This window comes from Accipiter gentilis, chromosome 4, assembly GCF_929443795.1.
Source record: "Accipiter gentilis chromosome 4, bAccGen1.1, whole genome shotgun sequence".
Taxonomy (NCBI): Eukaryota; Metazoa; Chordata; class Aves; order Accipitriformes; family Accipitridae; genus Astur; species Astur gentilis.
Window position 1 is genome coordinate 8,174,144 of NC_064883.1, and position 18,002 is coordinate 8,192,145.

Genomic DNA, 18,002 nt, shown 5'->3' on the forward strand with positions numbered 1-18,002 from the left:
TGGAGGAGGAGGGACGAAAGGGGAGCCATGGTCGTCGGCACGGTGGGAGGTGGGCTGAACGGGGTGCGTTTCAACGCTGAGCTGTGGGGCGGCTTTTTGCTGGGGGTTGTAGGGGCTTGCTCGGGACCTCCCGCGGGGAGCGGAGGTGAGACCTGAGCATCAACTTTTTTTGCTTGTTCTTAGGGGGAGGGACGGGGATGCCGCGGTAGCGTCGCCTTCTAACGGAGTGAAGGGTGCGCAGCTGCCTGGGCTGAACCTGAGGGTTACTGTCATTTTTAATATCTTGAAGGTTGTAAAGTCTCAAGAGGAGGTGAGGGATTAAGGTCAGGGAGGGAGTACTGGAAGTAAAAAGCCTGGGGCTTGTGTGGCGGAAAGTGCCAGGGCTCGGAGCCGCCGGCGCCACGGTCTGGTGAGGACTTCGCGACAAGAGGCGCTTCACACCATGAGCGGCCATTTTGTGGCGGCCCTGCCGCATGGCGCTGTCCCGTAGCAGGGGGCTCTTTCTGCTCTGTGCGTGGCCTGACCGGGCGCTCCTCCGCCTGCCGCGGCCACGCAGGCTCCGTCCCCAGCTTGCATACCCAGCCCCGCTTGCCGTTAGGGTCAGGCGGGAACCCTCGCCCCGGGTGTCGGGGGCTTTCAAACAAGCTTCCATTGCCCTCAGAGGGGCGCCTCCCCTTTTGCCCTCCCCTCGCCCCCAGATCACCCGAGGAGCCCGAAACCCCACTCCCCCGCGCCTCTCGCCTGGTAACGAGGCCCTTAGGCAGGCGAGGTGCGAAGCCCGCAGGACGTGAGGCGGCTGCGGGCGCGGCACGAGCGGAGCGGCGGCCCCGCCGGCTCCGTAACGCGCTCGCCTGAGCTTCCCTGTCGGGTTTGGGTTTATTTGGTTTTGGGTGTTTTTTTGTTTGGTTGTTTGGTGTTTTTTTTTTTAACTTGCAGAAAAAACGGGCTTCGGGTAGTGCGGGGTGGACTCCGTGTGGGAGTTACTGCCTGAACTCGCACGTTGCTCCTTCGACACACAAGTTGCTGTTTCTTCTTCAGGCATTTTTTTATTTGAAAAATTGAGTTTGCGACTGTAACCCAGACGCTTCGACAGCAGTAGGGTATTTTCTAAAAAAGTTAATCCTTATAAGTCGCAGCCGTTAGCGTGCGACAGTATTGCAGTACTTGACTGATAGCTCCACCTGCTGCCTAGTGGAAAGACGACATCGTTCTCCCTGTACCCGGAGCCATGTTCTTTCTTTAGGTAGTGTGCTGTCATGGTAACCGATTCCTGTGCACAGAAAGTCTGCACAGCAGGACGTATATCAGGAGTTCTAATTGGTTAAATTAAAAAAGAAAATGTTTAATACTTATTTTAAACAAAGAGTGTGGATGAGGTCGGGGAAAGATGGGGAGGAGCCTGAGAAATCGAGGACATGTACTTCTGTGGCCAAAAGAAGAGTGAAGATTTTCTCCCCTAGATGTGCATAAGACTGAGTGATGTTTGTAACTCACTGAAGTAGCTAGGTATTTCCACCACATGGCCCTAACAGTAGTCGCTTCCCACCCCTTTTTTTTTTTTTTTTTTTTGCCAAAAGTCTTAACTAGCCTCATGACTACTGTAATCAAAACGTTAATCTAGTTTCTCGGCATCAAGTTAAACTTGATGCTTTCTGGAATAATGCAAAGCGTAAGCTGATTAAATTTACACTGTGATGAGAGAAAGGAGAAAAAAAAACCTGTTAATTTTAGTAAGCTGAAAAACTTTGAATAGGCTCTGAGTTTCCTGAAATTTTATTTCAAAGATACTACATGAGATGGATAGACAAATCAACCCAACTTAGGGTATTTTTGAATGGTTGAGTCACTTCAGCTGATGCTATAGTTTCGGGGTAGCCAATTCGTCAACTTCAGGATTTTCCAGATATTGAAAACTTAGGTGGCTCAGCCTTTGGACACTGATTCAGCATCAGTGTGAGTTCTTTGCCCTGCCCGTACCCTATGTGGAAGTGGATTTGTTTACTTAATGCTACATTAGGTAGTAAAATAACAATTACACGTTGGACTGGTAAAAAACTTGGGTTTAGATGGGGCAATACCTTGTTTGAATTGGCAAAAGTTTTGCTTTGTAGTACTGAAGACTTGAAAAGTAACTTTGAAAGGAGATTTTGTTTCCTGTCTTCGTACTGTAAGACACCACTGTGCATTGTTCAAAAACAGCTCTTCTTTAAGTATTAAAATACATGTATTAACAGGTCTTAACGCTTATTTTTGATGTTGACCGATTTGTCAGAATGCTTAAGTAGCCTGTTTACTCTTTTAGGTATTTAATGTGTAAAAGCACTATATAAGTGTATTTTCATTGAAAATTGTGTTCTTCATCCTTAGTGTGAGAAATGAATTCTGCACTTCCATGGCAGCCAAGGCCATCTGTGACTTGGGTACCAGCAGTATCTGTATGCCTATCCTCTTTCTTGTGCTGGTTCTGGCATTTGTTCGGTGCCTCTGCTGTGAGCTGTTTCCTGTTCTAGGTTGCCAGAGGGTTTGCACAGGAAAGTGAATACTTCTCTTTTAGCCTTGTTTGCTGAAACAGATCCAGAAAGAAAGTAGAAGCCAACAGTTAGGCCAGCTTAAGGTTGCTGTGGAGCTGCAGTCTCAGATTTCAGTTCAAATGCCCTTTAGGTGGGGGTACAGCCAAGGAAGTGGTTTCCTCCTCACCTCTTGCTTTATTTTTACCCTTGTGTTCTTATGCTAGCACAAGTGTTTACGTAACTGCAGAATGAGCTTGGATCAGAAGCGGATGTGTCTGAAAAGTACTACAAAATTTTTCTCCTGTGAAATGTAGGATTGATTTCCTTGCACAGTGATGTAAAGAGCTGTTGTGGTATAATAGGAGGGAGGGAGGAGAACGACCCTTCTTCTGTTTACAGCAGAAATGTTCTAATGAACAGTCTTTATTACTGTGGAACAGTGGAAGTTGCTGTCTTCACCTTCAATGGAGGCTAGAGGGAGGTCTTGGAGGATGAAGGGCAAGGATTCACATGTAACTCGTGTTGATAATTTGCAGTAGGAAGCATAGTTGGTGAGTAAATTGAGTGTAGGCAACAGTATCTGGTGTGATAGAACCAGATTTGAAGGTATAGCTTCATGAAATGGTTTTGAACTGAATTGATGGTTTAGTGCTTCTCAGAAGAAACAGCTAAGCTGTCTCCATCTCCATTTCCTCTTCTGTATCCGCTGATTCTGAGGTGATCTGGCACTTGTCTGATAACCTGGTGAACTGACTGAATTCTCAGCAATAGCAGAATACTAATTGGGTGAAAACAGCTTACTTTGTTAACCTTACTGCCAAATTTTTTTGAGCCACCATAATTTGAACTGATGAACGTTAGAACTTGAACCAGGGAAAGAGATGGGGCAAACTCTCTCTGGCTTTTAGTAATGGTGTGTTGTTAAGTTGGTTCAGTCACACTGAAATAATGCATGGAGGCCTGAATTGTGTAGTTATAGCTTTGTTTAATTGCTGGACAGATCATGTGCCACATGTTTAGTTTGGTTCTTGTAATTTTCTCATTCCCTTATTGGGTGTCAAGGTTGAATAAGTACTTGCCACTCACAGTTGCAGTTTAAATGTGCATTAAACATGAAAGTTGTTACATTGGAAAATTGGGTGCTACCTATTGCAAATTATTAGGTTTCAAAAAGCCAGATAACTGACTAAATCAAAGTTTGGAATATCCGAAGTAGGGATAATGCCACACCAGTTGAATTGTAAGGAAAAGTTTATTAATGTTTTAAAGTGGATTAATATAGAGGCGTGACACTGAACTGGTCAGAGTAATTTATGTTCTTACCAGCCAGGCAAAGCATGGCACATAGCTAGAATCATTCATTCAGGAGAGCACAAGACAAGAGGGGCTAGAGTTTGTGGTGCCTATGGTGCTTATGTTGTATTTTAGTTCCTGTAAATACCTTTGTAAAACACTCTTCAGACCTTATGCAGAGTATGGAACACATCTTTGCTAGCATCAGTAACAAGAAATGGAATTGCATGTGGTCTGTTCATCTGAACAAGATCATGAATTAGTGTTTAGGGAGCATTGTATCTTCCTCTGCACTGAAGGAATCTAACTCCTAGGTTGTGACAAAATGCTTTAGGACAGAAAGGGTGGATGAGAAGCCTGGGTGTGCAAAGCACATGATGACTGTAGTTGCTCTATTAATGTTAACGTTCTCTGCAGTTCTTCTGTATATGCAATGCATGCTTGAGATCCTGCTTTGGTGCAGACAACTCAGAAACAAGTTTTTAGTCATTCGCATTCCTGTTGTAGTTAAACTGACAATCTTTTTTTCTGAGAAAATGAGTAGTGTGAATATTCCATTAAGGTCTGATTTCCCTTCTTACAGCTAACTTGTAGTATAACCCTGTTACCTGTGCTCTAAGGCAGTTTGTAAGGTTACTCATCTCAAGTATATAAAGCTTTTGACCAGGAAGATGATGGAATTTGTTCTGTTGAATAATCGATTTACAGTAAATTGTATCTTTAAAGAATTTAATTTCTTGTTTACATCTGAAAGGAATTTGAAGTTCTGAAATTAATTACATTGTTGTTATCACTGTGTGTCTGGTAGTAGCAACACTGGTCATAAAGCTTCATGTAGTCAGAGAGGGCTACTTAAAGTAGCCTAGGTTAGGTCTAGATTTAAATTTTTAAAGCTGCTTAGAATAATTACCTGAACTTTTTTCCAATGAATGGTCTATTTGCACGAAGTACTTCCTTGAAGTAATTGGAAAGGTGCTATTGAAATTCATTGTCCCATGCTATATCTATAGGAAGATGCAGGCATTCTAGTATCTTAAAGTGTACTACAATAATCTGACTGAAATATGTATTTCTGTTTAAATTTTTCAGTCTGCAAATGTGGAGGCCCAGTGTGCAGGTGTCTCAGAGGATAATACCCGTGTGTCAACAACCAGTCAAGGATATGTTTTACCAGAGGGAAAAATCATGCCAAACACAGTCTTTGTTGGCGGAATTGATATAAGGGTATTTATATACTTTTAATTGTTTAAGATAGGTATGGGACACTTCAGTGGGAAGGATATGGGAATTTAACTCCTGGGGGTTGTTTGGTATTTTTTTTTTTTTCCATGTGTGTCTTTACCAATCTTAAGGTATTGCAGTGTCATGAGAGAATTTTGGAACAGGTGAGTAACTTGAATTCTTACGGTAGTAGAAGATGGGTTTAGAAAAATAGTGCTGGCTGCTTTAAATCAGTTCTAAACAGTTGAATGTGCTGGAAGAAGTTTAAGACTTTGTTTCTTTTAGATGAGTGAAGCAGAAATTCGGAGTTTCTTCGAACGATATGGTACTGTGAAAGAGGTGAAAATAATCACTGACAGAACTGGTGTTTCCAAAGGGTGAGTAGAACATGAATAGCTGTTTTAAGTTGTGGCTTATGTGGATGTAATTTTGTTATAGATGGTATGAGCAGCTACTTGGCAACACAATTGACATGCTTAAGCCTTAATGCTAGCTGCGGTTTTCTGTTGTGGGGAATTAACACTGAAATCTGTAAATCTAGAATGCCCCTAAGTCTTTATAATCTTAGAAAGAATAGCCTGATTTTTTTTCTGACTTCAGTCAATCTGTTAAGGGAAAAGAGGGTTATTGTCACTTAACCAGTGGAAACAAAGCTTGAAACTTTTGTGATGCTTATGCAGAGAGTTCTTTCATATGACTCTCCTGATGGCTAGACTAGTTAACAACAATCTGGAGAGAGTTCAGGATGGTTAAGAGAAGGGGTAGATGGTTTATTCGGGACAATGGGACTGCACTCTTCTGACACTTGGGTAAATTATAGAGAAAACAACCAAACTTGCTTGGGTGGAGAGTGAAACTAAATAAGTGAACAAAATTAATGCAAGGGAGATTCCTATTGAATGTATAGAAGAATTCTGAATTGTCTCTGGTGAAACACTTAAATAAGGATGTGTAGGACCTTACTTAACCTGTTGAGTTCTGGGGAAGCTCTCCCAGTTTTGAAGTTATCCCTGCTTTGAGAAGGAGGCTTCATCCTCTGGAGGTTCCTTCCAGCCCAATTTTTTCTAAGATTCTGTGAGCAGATCCTAAAAAGGTCATGGGCTTTTTTAGGGATATGTAGTAGTGCATGAGCTGGAAATCTGTTTTATTTCCTCCTATCATTCTGATGTGCCAGTGTATATTCTGAGTATTGATAATGAATTGGCATACTCCATTGATTGACACAACTGTTCCTATAATGCTCTGAAATTGTATTCATTTTATAGATTAGATAAACTAGGGGGGCAGTGAAATAAATTGAAACTTCTTCAAGGATCACTTCCCTCACTGGTGTTGCTGTTCCTGTAATGCCTGCTTTCATCTAAACCTCTGAAGTAAATATAAAATTTGATAATAATTCAGATCTTAATACTTACAGGGCTTTCTTTTTTGTTTTCTGAGTTAGTAATATCAACAATAATGCTTATTTTGAGTAGCTGAAGTGGAAGAATAGCCCTTACATCTACTTTGTATTATTCTAGAATCTGGCATTCAATTCCTTTCATCTGGCCCAGTAGTATATGCTGCTAGTTAGCCGTAAATACATTTTCATGCTGAACTAGAAACTAATGTTGTACTTGATACTTTTGGCATGCAGTATAATGTACCTGACATATATGCTGTTAACTGGTCTTGTTCAAAATAATTGAGCTAACAAATCAAAATCTGGTTATTGAATAACCTGTTTTTTCTTTTCAGGTATGGATTTGTATCTTTCCTGGACAACGTGGATGTTCAAAAAATAGTAGAAGTAAGCTCTTTGTCTAAATTAACTGAAGAAGTTGATCTGTGAAGGCTGGAGACATGTTCAGGGGAAACCAAGTCATGTACCTTGTGGAGTACATTAGGACAAGGAAAGTCTAGGGCTGCCCAAAAAGTAAACTTGATAAAATCTCTACTGGTGGTACAATCTTTGTATATTTATGTAAGTAAGAAACAAAATTAGTTTTAACCTTGGTGTGCTTGAACATCTCATGTCATTGTATATCTAGTTGTTCTTATTCATTTATGTGCTTGAAAGCCTCACGTGTGTTTTATGGCTGCTTGCTTTCTGTATTGGATGATTATAATGGAACGTTTGTGCTTATGGCAGTTACATAGACCTGTCAGCATTATTGTTGGGAATAACGGTAACATAGAAAACAGCATTAGTTTTTTCTTAAGTCTCAGCAGTTGAAGTACATGTTTGTCTTGCAGTATTTGTGCATTTGGATGTTACTTGGAGAGCAAGTATTTTTTAAGCCTCCTTGGCTATAAGATGCAACTGTTCACGTCATATGGTTTTCCTGTAGTTTACACAGGAGTTAAAGGGGTAGAACTGTTACAGCTCTTCTGCTCTTAAGAGTTCAGTATCAGATAAGTTTTATATGTCAATGTGTACAACCAAATCTGTTATTTGGTTCTGATAGGCTTCAGCAGGTCACAGGCTACTGACAAAGCTTTTTGTTTTCCCTCTTTCTCCCAAAACTGAGTGCAATAACTGAAAATAACATGTATTGAAATATTTCCCTCTCTGAAGTCTTTGCATCAGAAAACTCTCATGTCTTTGGAGGATAAACAATCTCTCAGTTGCTTCTGAAGCTCTTGGATAGGGAAGTGGATCTGAAAGACAAATCCAGATAAACGTACCAGGCACAAATTTAGTCTTCTGTGATATGTTCAGGTGCGTTAACTGGCTGTCCAGCTCCTTTACAGGGAAGAGAACATGTTTGAACAAAGTGGAGAGCAGTGAAACTGCAGCAGGAGATTCTTGGATTCTCACCAAAAGACTCTAAAAGACTTTAAAACCTTGCTATTCTTTAACTGTCATGGTATGCTGACAAAAATACTGCTTTATTGAGCAGCAGACTTTTATCTGAGAATACCTTTTCTTTTTTTCTTTACCATGGGTTACATTTATTGTACTAGATGAGTGTGGAATGCTTGCTCTGAGGCAGAAATCTCTGTAAAGACCTATTGAATGGCATTGTCATCTGAGCCTTGTACATTGCTGATTTTCTGTGTGCATTTCTTCATAACTAAAAGTCCTCAGTGTATCTCTTAATACAGTACTCACTGATGTGACTTTGTATACCAGAGATCTTGGAACACAGATGTATGGCAGACTTCCTTTTTAGTGCAGATTTCAGGTGTACAGGCAGTACAAATTACTGCCTTATCAGGAAGAAGCATGTCCAGGTAGAAATCAACTTGAGCTGTTTGCTTCTGGAGGGGATGAAAAAAGGGAAAGAATGAACGTCTGCATTTTAGAGCTCAAGTCATAAGCTGAGATCGCCTCACTAAACCATTTCAGACATTACCTGGACTGAGTGGTCACAATGTTTTATGTAAATGAACAAGATAAAGCCTCTCCATGGTTAGAATCGCTGTAGGTGCCTGTGTTTATCTGCCTAGATCTGTAGCTTTATGCAACCTGAAAGTACCTTTCTTCTGATTTAGGTCTGATTGCGTTTGTAACTACACTTCGGTCCAGAGTGAAACTGCTTGCAGTTAAGATCAGAAAGCTACCTTCTGCTTTGAGGGAGGCCTCTCTTCCAGGAGTTCTCATTGCTCAGTGGAAAAGGTGGTAGCATGGTTCTGGGCACAACAGGATTGCAGGATCAATTAAAAAAACCCCTAAACCAACAACCTGTCAAACTGGTCAGGGTATTTCACCTTTTTTTTTCCACCCACATTGTACTTTGTTTTATCAGTATGAGAAGATGATCAAATAAGACTTTAATATGACTGTTTTGCTTATTTTGCTTATTTTTACAATCAACAGTAAAGTTGCTGTTGTCTTTTGAAAGCACTTAGCAGAAATGGGAGAAAAAGCTTAGTGAGATGTCTGTTAAAATTGCAAACTGCATATTTTCTTCTGAAGCAGGCAAGCCCTTAGTGTTGCATGAGATAGAGAATCTAGATAGACTATGTATCTGCATCTAATACTGATTTTAATACTTGGTACTAAATTTGTGTTAATTGGGGTAAACAAAAACTTTCACTTCTGATGTGTAAAGCATTTGTAAACCTCAGTGTAGCCCTCTGAACTGTAACAAGAGTACCTATTTCAGGTAGTATCATGTGTGCTATGCACATCTTCATAGGTAGGTGAACATGTTTCTTGTCACCATCTTGGCAGAGAGTGAGATCAGACCCAAAGGTGAATTCTTGTGGAGAAGTTCCCGAGTACATGAATAAACATTAATCTGCTTAAATCCAAGTATGAAAGCAACTTTATATACTCCAGACTTAAACTGTAGTCTTGTGGAGAACAAAATCTTACAGGCCCTCTTCTACAGTCAGTCCAAATAGACCTTGAAGTTAAGGATGTTGTGGTGCCATTTCAGCCTGCATCCTTCTTGTTTTCAAACTAAGTAGTTTCACTGAAGAACAGAAAATTTGGCTTCTGCAGGGAGGGAGGGTGGGTGCTTGACATTCTTCCTGTGCTTTTTGTTATGGCCCCAGATACTGTGCTGGCAAAGCAGCAATCAATCATTGAAAGTGTGATATCCTGCCTTCTGTGTGAACTAGCATTTGGGCAGAAAGAGAAGTTCTGTGTCTCAGGCATTTGCTGACTACTGAGCGGTGCTTCCAATTCTGTTCTGCAAGTCTTTCAGATGCTTGTATTCCTGGTTTTGGGTATTTGAGGAACATGTGAAACATATTTCAGTTTTGTTCTTTCTTGACTAGTCTGTGTGGTGTGTAGATGCTTTGGCCAACAAAGTTGTGAAATACCAGCATGTTTGTTGAATGTTCTGAAGGAACACATGTGAAAATTTCTCTAGAGAGAATACAGTAACATGCAGGTAAACAGTAGTGCTTAGGTAGCCTTCCATTTCCTTTAATATTAGGTGGACACCTTCTAACATGTTATGTGAAGCCTGTTAGGAAGTTTGTGGGAAGGAAGGTAAGTGGTGATGTAAATAGGGTTTCAAGGGAACCTAGACTATGGTCACTTTACATTAATACCCTTAGTGAGGCAAGAATAGTTAGAATCTGTGTGTATAAAACCGGAAGGCTGGCAGTCACTAATATGTAGTTGCAAAATACTAGTAGTGCATGTTGCTGTTAAGGCAAGTGATACATAATAGGTTTGGAGAGTCTGAGTAGGCAAATGGGTGTGCTGAGAGCACTGATGGAAATTAAAGGTAAAAGGCATAAGGTGTTGAGATGGAAGAGGAAAATGGAGGCTGTTGAGTTGTTATGCAAGTTGATGATACTGTGGTGTAGAAGCAGAGTACAGCCTCTTTAAAATCAAACAAGCCACCCAGCTTACAGAATAACCTGTCTTGCAGTCACAGATCAACTTCCATGGCAAAAAGCTGAAACTGGGACCAGCAATTAGAAAGCAACAAAACTTGTGTAAGTATATATAAACAATTTTTTTCATATTACAAGTATATATTACAAAGTTGTTTTTGTAATTATACATTAACATCCTTGCAAATCCCTTTTACCTGATGTAATATGTATGTTACAACTTCAGTTCTGAATTTTATGACCTCACTACTTGTGTGATGTACAGTTTTTGATAATAAAACTGAGGTTGGTAGCACAATACAATACAGTCAATGTTGAGTTAAATTTAAGAGTCAAAACACTTTTTAAGTTTTTTTTGCAGCTTGAATTCAGATTACAAATTAAATACATGTGCAAACGTCTTAATACTTTACTTTTCTTTGCTTTAAAACAAGGTTCTTATGTGCATGCCAGACCATTAGTCTTCAATCCTCCTGCACCACAGTTCCATAGTGTATGGAGCAATCAAAATGTAGAGACGTATGTGCAGCCTCCAGCTGTAATGAGCCCAGTAACACAGTATGTTCAGGTAAGGCTGTTCATGCCACTGATTTTTGAATTGTAATGAAATACTTTTGAAGGTGTAAGCACATACAATTGGAATCTCAATGCATATTCCTGAACTTGTATCTTACTCACTTGTTTTCATATTATCTTCCCCAATAAGAAGGACCTAACTTCAAACCACTTTAAAAGAATGCCAACAACCTTGAAAAATTTATTCAGTGATGTAATCTCTTTATAAAACAAAAGACAGGGAGATACTTTTTATTTTGAGAATGAGAAACCTGTTGAAGGTGGAGCTAAGATTTAATTGTATAACAGTTCTTAAGTGATCTTTTTACCTGTCACAGATACACTTCACAAATCAAATGCATCTGGATATTTAAGGTACTGTTGCCCTGCCTCAGAGTAAACTATAAAATTTTTCTTAAACAAGTATGGAACCAGAAGTTGGCTGTGGTACTTCTCCTCCCCCATGCCCCCAGCTGAACAAATTCTTGTTTTGGAATTGCTGTTGTGTCTTTGTAAGAACACTGTTACAGCATCTGCTGCTAACAGCTGTGACCAGTACAGTGTGCTTACAGGACGTTACTTCATTGGTACTTCAGATAAGCATTCTTACTGAAGTGTAGGCAGAGTACTTATTGCCTTATGAGTCCTTTACTGTGAATAGAAGGCTTTCCAGATTATGGTCTCTTCCTGTATTAACCCTATATGATATGGCAGTACAACAGGCCAATATTAATTGCGAACTGATTCTGTTTTTCGCACTTTCTTAAGCAAATGAAGATGAGGAAACTGCAGTGGCTCACAGAAATCATTTTTTCTAAGGCAGAGAGCTTGATAGTAGTACTCTTGCTGATTCTCTGTTTATTGGGAGAGTGAAATAGTGTAGGAGGAGCTAATTCTCTTAAATGTTGGAAGGTGTCTTTATGCCCTGAAGAAGCTGAGAAGGTTCCAGGTTAACATTGTGTCAAAATACTTGCAGTGAAGAAATGCTGGGAAGTTGTCTGAATTGTAATACTTAGCTTGCCTTTGGCTCCAAGAAACTGATCTTCAGGCTGTAGTTCATTATTTAATCGTAGTTGGTCTGTTTCAGGTCTGCTTTAGAAAGTTTATGGAAGAGTTGTACTTCTGAAATGACTTAAAAGATCAGCTACAAGCAGATGTGGGATTTTTAGATAAGTAATACACTTTAGAATCCTACTTTCTAGAGATTTTTTTAGTGCCTGAAGTGCTGGAGCCCTATGAGAAACCTGTAAGGGTAGCTTTTAAATAATGAAGCTAGTCTGAAACAGGAATTGAAGTAACAATGTGACTACATACTTCTAAAAATGTGCTTCTGGCTTTATAAATACCTTTACAAATATCATATTTTATCTTGCTTCAGACTTGCATTTTAAAAAATAGCTTTATTTGCAGACATATCCATACAGTTCACCAGCTTTATTGATACAGCAGCAAGTTCCTGTAGGATATCAGCCAGCCTACAACTATCAGGTATGTAATTCTTCAGTATCAGCAGAAAGGCTGTTTGATACCTGATGACACCGTTCATTCCATTCAAGTTTTAACTGGAGTCTGATCTTTCTGTGTTTCTTTCTGTGAATTCTATTTTCCTTCAGCTCCTGCTTCACAGAAGTCAAAAGGAAAAATAAAATTAGTGATATTTGTGTTCCAATGCAATGAAAACTGTTGAATAACTTAGCATACTCTTTTTTAGTTTATCTTTTTCTTACATGTGCAATGATAAAACAACTTCCAAATTAGCAAAAAGTACATGAATCATTAGCACTTTTTCTCATGGGAAGGAGCTTTGTATTTGTACATCCTATAGCGTGGGTAATTGATGTTAGTTACTTAAAACAGAATCACCGAGTCTTACCAGACTATATAAATGTGGGATATATATATAGAGAGAGGGGATGTGCTCTTGAGCTCTAAAAATGTCTGGAAAGGCACTGGTGTGCCTTAACCCCAGCCACCAACTAAGCACCATGCAGCTACTTGCTCCCCCCTCCACCCCCTGGGATGGGGAGGAGAATTGAGAACAAGTAAAACTCATGGGTTAAGATAAGAACAGTTTAATTGAAATAAAAAATTAAAATATAATAATAGTAATGAAAGGAAGATAACAAAAAGACAGTGAAATATAACCGAAGAAGGACAAGTGATGCACAGCGCAATTGCTCACCACTTGCCAACCGATGCCCAGTTAGTTCCCAAGCAGTGATCTGCCCTCCTGGCCAACTCCCTTCAGTTTATATACTAGGCATGATATCCCATGGTATGGAATACCCCATTGGCCAGTTTGGGTCAGTTGTCCTGGCTGTGTGCCCTCCCAACTTCTTGTGCCACTCCAGTCTTCTTGCTGGCTGGGCATCAGAAGCTGAAAAGCCCTTGACTGTGTCTAAACACTACTTAGCAACAACTGAAAACATCAGTGTGTTTATCAACATTATTCTTATGCTAAATCCAAAACATAACACTATGCCAGCTACTAGGAGGAAAACTAAGTCTATCCCAGCTGAAACCAGGACGGGCATTTAGCTGATAGTGATTTTTGAACTCATAAGTGAAATGTGTGGGTAAGTCCTGTTACTGAAACTAAAATAGAAGTGGTTTAGTAACTGGAAGTAACTAGAGGTTTGAGATGTTTTCAGCGTGGCTGCTGTGATTTTTTTTATTTTTTTTAAACTTGGAATGAGAAGAGGAAGGAGGTCGTTGAATTTGTGGTAAGGATGGCCTTGTGCTACATGTGAAAAAGCTTTCTTGCAGGACAGAAGGCTGTAAACTACTGTTTAACAAAAAATCCAGACATGAAATGTTACAAATGGTGGCTCTTAGAGTAGTTACTTGCCAATGTTGGAAATGAATGAATTAAAGCTGGTTCTTGTTCAATTCTTATTTTAAGGTTCAACCACAATGGCTTGCTGGGGAGCAAAGAAATTATGTTATGCCTCCGGTAAGTCTACAGAGTTAAACTTCTGGAACTTTGTCTTCTCAGGTAGCACACTGTTTTGACAGCTTGATACTTGGGGTTGGGGGGGGGGGGAATCAAACTCTTGTTTGTTCACTGGATCTGTATGTAGTCTGGTCTATACAAACATGTAGCTGCTGACAGAGTAGGTAATTGTGTAGGATTTCCTACTGACATGGTACTTTTTTAGGAGCTGCCTGGCAGAACAGAACTACCTGTTTTATGGTGTTACTCTGTACTTGCAGAATTCTGGAATTCAGCATGAATAGAATTGGTTTTCCATGAAAAGTTGAAGGAAAAATAAGTGGTGACCTAATGCACAATCCTGACTTACAAGATCTGTATAGTATTACTGCTTATTGTTTGAAAATTTTTTAACATTTTAAAAGCCTCAAAATATTCTGCTTTGCAAGTGCTGATATTTTTTGGCTCCCTTCAACAGGTTTTTAAAATGATTTGTCAGACGGCTACAGACTGTAGATGGTGCTGATGGCTTCTAAGGAATTACTTGTTTTCTGTGACTTTACACGACATACACAGTATTTTTTTTTCTCTTGTGGATTTCTTTAACAGTGTTGGAACTTAAACTTGCATCTTAGGCATTTTTATGTTCTTTGGGTATAATTTTGTATTTATTGAGTACAGTTTCTGTTAAGTGTTTAAAAGCTGTAATACTTAATTTTCTTCTGAACAGTATTCTTTCAAGCTAATTCCCAGCAGATGTCAGTAGAATGTGTGGAAGGTAAATGGGGAAAAATGAAGCAAATGGAAATTTGTGCATATATATTGCTGCCTGAATGCATCTGACAGTTCTGTCTCTGATCATATTAGAATACTCTATTCCTGTTCACTTCCAATCGTGTACTAAGCTTTGCTTTCAGCTTCTCAACAGAGAAGCAGCCTTTTTCTTTTCATGGAAAGTCTGCATTTCTGTTAGTGAGAATTAGCTTTGCTTTCATAGGGGCAGAAAGAGACTTGAAGAGTTCAGAAGTCACTGAAATACTGATTACCCTGTTGGCTTGAAATAACTTGTTGATTAACATCCATGAACATGATACAGCTGCAGTATATTAAAGGGTAGCAAGCCCAAGAGCTTTTAGAGGAGGTGTGCATGGTGGTTTTCATTAAGACGTTTTAAACTTGATTATATGAGCAGACAGCTTTTGTAGAACTATCAGTTAAGCAACTTCCAAGTATCATTCTTTACACAGACTCAAAAGAGGACAGGCATATAAGGAGATAGGAAACTTCATCCTTCAGTCTACTGCTTTATACCTACCAATTTGTTTGGATAATCACAATTTCCATTCATAAATGGGATGCCCCAGTTATGATGAGGTCAGGTGTGATACCCCTTCTGGTGGTTAAGGATGATGCTCAGAATGGAATAGTCTGCTAACACTGTAGGCTTCCGTATCTCTCAATATCATCAGTTTGAAGTTAACAGTTTTGGTGTTGAAGGGCTTTTGGGAGTGTCAGATGTACGCCTTGTGGTTCCTGTTTATAATCACAAATAACATCCTTAACAATGATGTTGCAAGAAACTGAAAACTACTGTCAAATCTGAGTAAATCTGACTACTTTGAGGAGAAAGAAACCCCAAAAAACCAACACAAAAACCCCACCCAAATAAAACAAACAACCCCTGCGTTGTCCTGAAAAGAGAATGTTCAACCCTGCCCTTGACATCCTGGTAAAATTGGCTGTAAAAGCTGCCAGTCCTCTCTGGAAGCATCTGGAAGGATGTTTCCATGAAGAAGAATAATGGCTTTATCAGCCTCTTGGCTATTGTAATTAAACTCTGCACTGGGTTGCCAATTGCAACACTGCACTGTGAGTGGAGTGAAGCAGGGAGAGTTTTAAAAAAGCTGAAAAATGGCTTGTGCTTTTCTAGACCTTTTTACGTCTTAAAAAAATGTAGTTATATTAGCATGAAGGAAACTTCAAACAACAAAGGAACTGTATAGAGAAAAGCAACTTCTTGGAAGGGAAATGGTAATAGATGTTTTGCTTCCCCTTCTTTCATTTGATTTTAGTGCTTAATCTCTTGAAATTACCTGCTGGTTGTCTCATTCTCAGTGAATGCCTTCATTGCTCTATATGCTTGATGGCAAAACCCATACATAGAGGAAGTAGATTGAGGACCTAAGTCAAGAATGATTACGGTGGGGACAAAGACATGTGTTAGAATATATCGTTTTTAGAGGGAAGTAGAACTGTCTTGAAAGATCTCAGGATATAGTATTTCCCCCACTCATGAAACTTTATCAGAAGTGTGAAGATAAAGGTGGCATAGCTTATGGATAGGTGAGGACCAACGACAGCACAACTGTGCATGTTCTTCCAGTATTACTGAAACACTGCAATATTAAAAAACTATACAGGTTTATACTTCAGTAAGCTATCACTGCACTGAGGATCCAGAATTTATACAGACAGAATGTGCTGTTCCAGAGCCCACGCAATCGTCTACTAACAGTCCGCAAAAGGTAAGTGCTTTCTCAAAACTTATAATTGCATGCGAGAGTTATCTGGCTTGGTGAAGAGCACCTCTGACCACTATCCTAGAAATTAAGGTTATAGTTGCCACTTCAGCTAGTTGCTCAATCCACTGTATCGGATTTGTGTTCAACTTCAGAAGCCTTACGTGTTCCCTTGAAACTAGTAGTGCTTCTGAGGGCCATATAGAATGTGTGTTCTACTTCATTAAGTACAATAATGTTTTTAAGTGATAAGGCTTTACTTAAATCTGCTGAGAATTACAGGGGAAATTGCAGGTACTAAAAAAGCAGGTTAGGTAGCACTGCCTGCTATCTTAGAGAGATGTATTTTAAGCTTCAAACATCTGAATCGGTAATGTTTTACTCCCTTCTTCACTGTTTTTGGTGGAAGGTGACCCCAGTTTGGCCAACAGTTGGCTCTGAATTAAATTTTCTAAAGGAGACTTTTTCAGCTGTTAGCCTGTTCCACAACTGAGCTGGCATGTCACTGGTTGGAACAGTTACCTTGTAACATCTAAGGGTGATAATGACTTACCAAAATTAAAAGATTTGGGGGGGGGGGGGGGGGGGGGGAGGAGAGACAAAGAGCTCAGGAAACATAAGGCAGTTGAGAAGAATTCTGAAAGCAAAGTAAACTGTGTGACATCCACATTGCTACTAGTGGGCTAAGAAAATCAGTATTGTTAATAGATGCACCTTTAACTGTATTTCAGAAGTCTGTGGACAGGAGCATACAAACAGTAGTATCCTGTCTGTTTAATCCTGAGAACCGTCTGAGGAATACCTTTGTATCACAAGAAGACTACTTTAAGGTATGTAGTGAAAGCAAAATTAAACCCCTAAAACAGAGCTGACCTTCAATTTGTTCATCTGCAGGATACCATAAAGATGAAGTGATTCATATCTGGAATGCCGCTTGAATTTTTTTTCTTGTACATGCTCTGAGATGTATGGGTTTAGTTTTCAGTTGCTTAATGCTGGAAACAAGTGCTGAAATTGGAGTCAGTGGATTTAATCGAAATTGCATAAAAACTGCTGAACAGTCAGCTCACGGACACTTAAAGCATAAGGCTGGCTAATCATTTCTCAATGACAAATTGAAAGGGCAGTGGGTTACTCCCTAGTTTGGATAGAGGATGGTGGGTTTGAGCCTTGATAGTCTTTACACCAGTTAAATACCCACTGTGGATGGTGGCTCTTTATACTTTACATAAAATGCTTATGCTTTAACCAATAAACTGTAGTCCAGGTTGGCAGCTGGTCATCATATTTTTGCTGTATGTGTTCAGTCTTTGTAGAATTGCAGTTTCTGATGAAATTCCAAGTGGTTTTTAATTTCTATTGTTTGTTAATGTTATATTTAAGACTTCATTTAGTTTTTTAAAAAGGAAGTGTGAACTAGGCACATGCACTCTGCAGCAGAAATACAGAAGCTGTAGTTACCAGTTTTGGAGGGGCGTGACTAGAGTACAGAATGTCTTGAGATCCTTTTCATGAAACTTCATTTGCTTTATTCTGATTATTATCTAGAAATTTTTTCTTTTTTTCTCCTATCCCATTTCAGGAGAGGAAGGCACATCACTTCAGAAAAGGAAGAGCAGTACTCAAAAGTGTTTGATCAACAAAGTATCTAAATTAATCAACTTGATGTTAACTACAGTTCAGTTTAGCAAT

At 39.5% G+C, this 18,002-nt stretch overlaps 1 protein-coding gene across 1 annotated transcript; it reads left to right on the forward strand.

Annotated features, from left to right (window-relative positions):
* The first annotated feature begins 473 nt into the window (after positions 1-473).
* Positions 474-17,946, forward strand: DAZL (deleted in azoospermia like). The gene is made up of 11 exons (XM_049798911.1): positions 474-764; positions 4,893-5,027; positions 5,310-5,401; positions 6,762-6,813; positions 10,340-10,406; positions 10,739-10,872; positions 12,258-12,347; positions 13,762-13,812; positions 16,212-16,316; positions 17,042-17,140; positions 17,893-17,946. Exons 1-11 carry the CDS (start codon positions 474-476, stop codon positions 17,944-17,946), a joined length of 1,170 nt encoding a protein of 389 aa, XP_049654868.1.
* The last annotated feature ends 56 nt before the right edge of the window (positions 17,947-18,002 follow it).

Bases quoted from the DNA above. Each gene is read 5' to 3' on its own strand.
- DAZL (XM_049798911.1), top strand. From the start codon at position 474: ATGGCGCTGTCCCGTAGCAGGGGGCTCTTTCTGCTCTGTGCGTGGCCT. The intron at 12,348-13,761 runs GTATGTAATTCT...TCTTATTTTAAG, and splicing joins AGCCAGCCTACAACTATCAG to GTTCAACCACAATGGCTTGC. The intron at 17,141-17,892 runs GTATGTAGTGAA...ATCCCATTTCAG, and splicing joins CACAAGAAGACTACTTTAAG to GAGAGGAAGGCACATCACTT.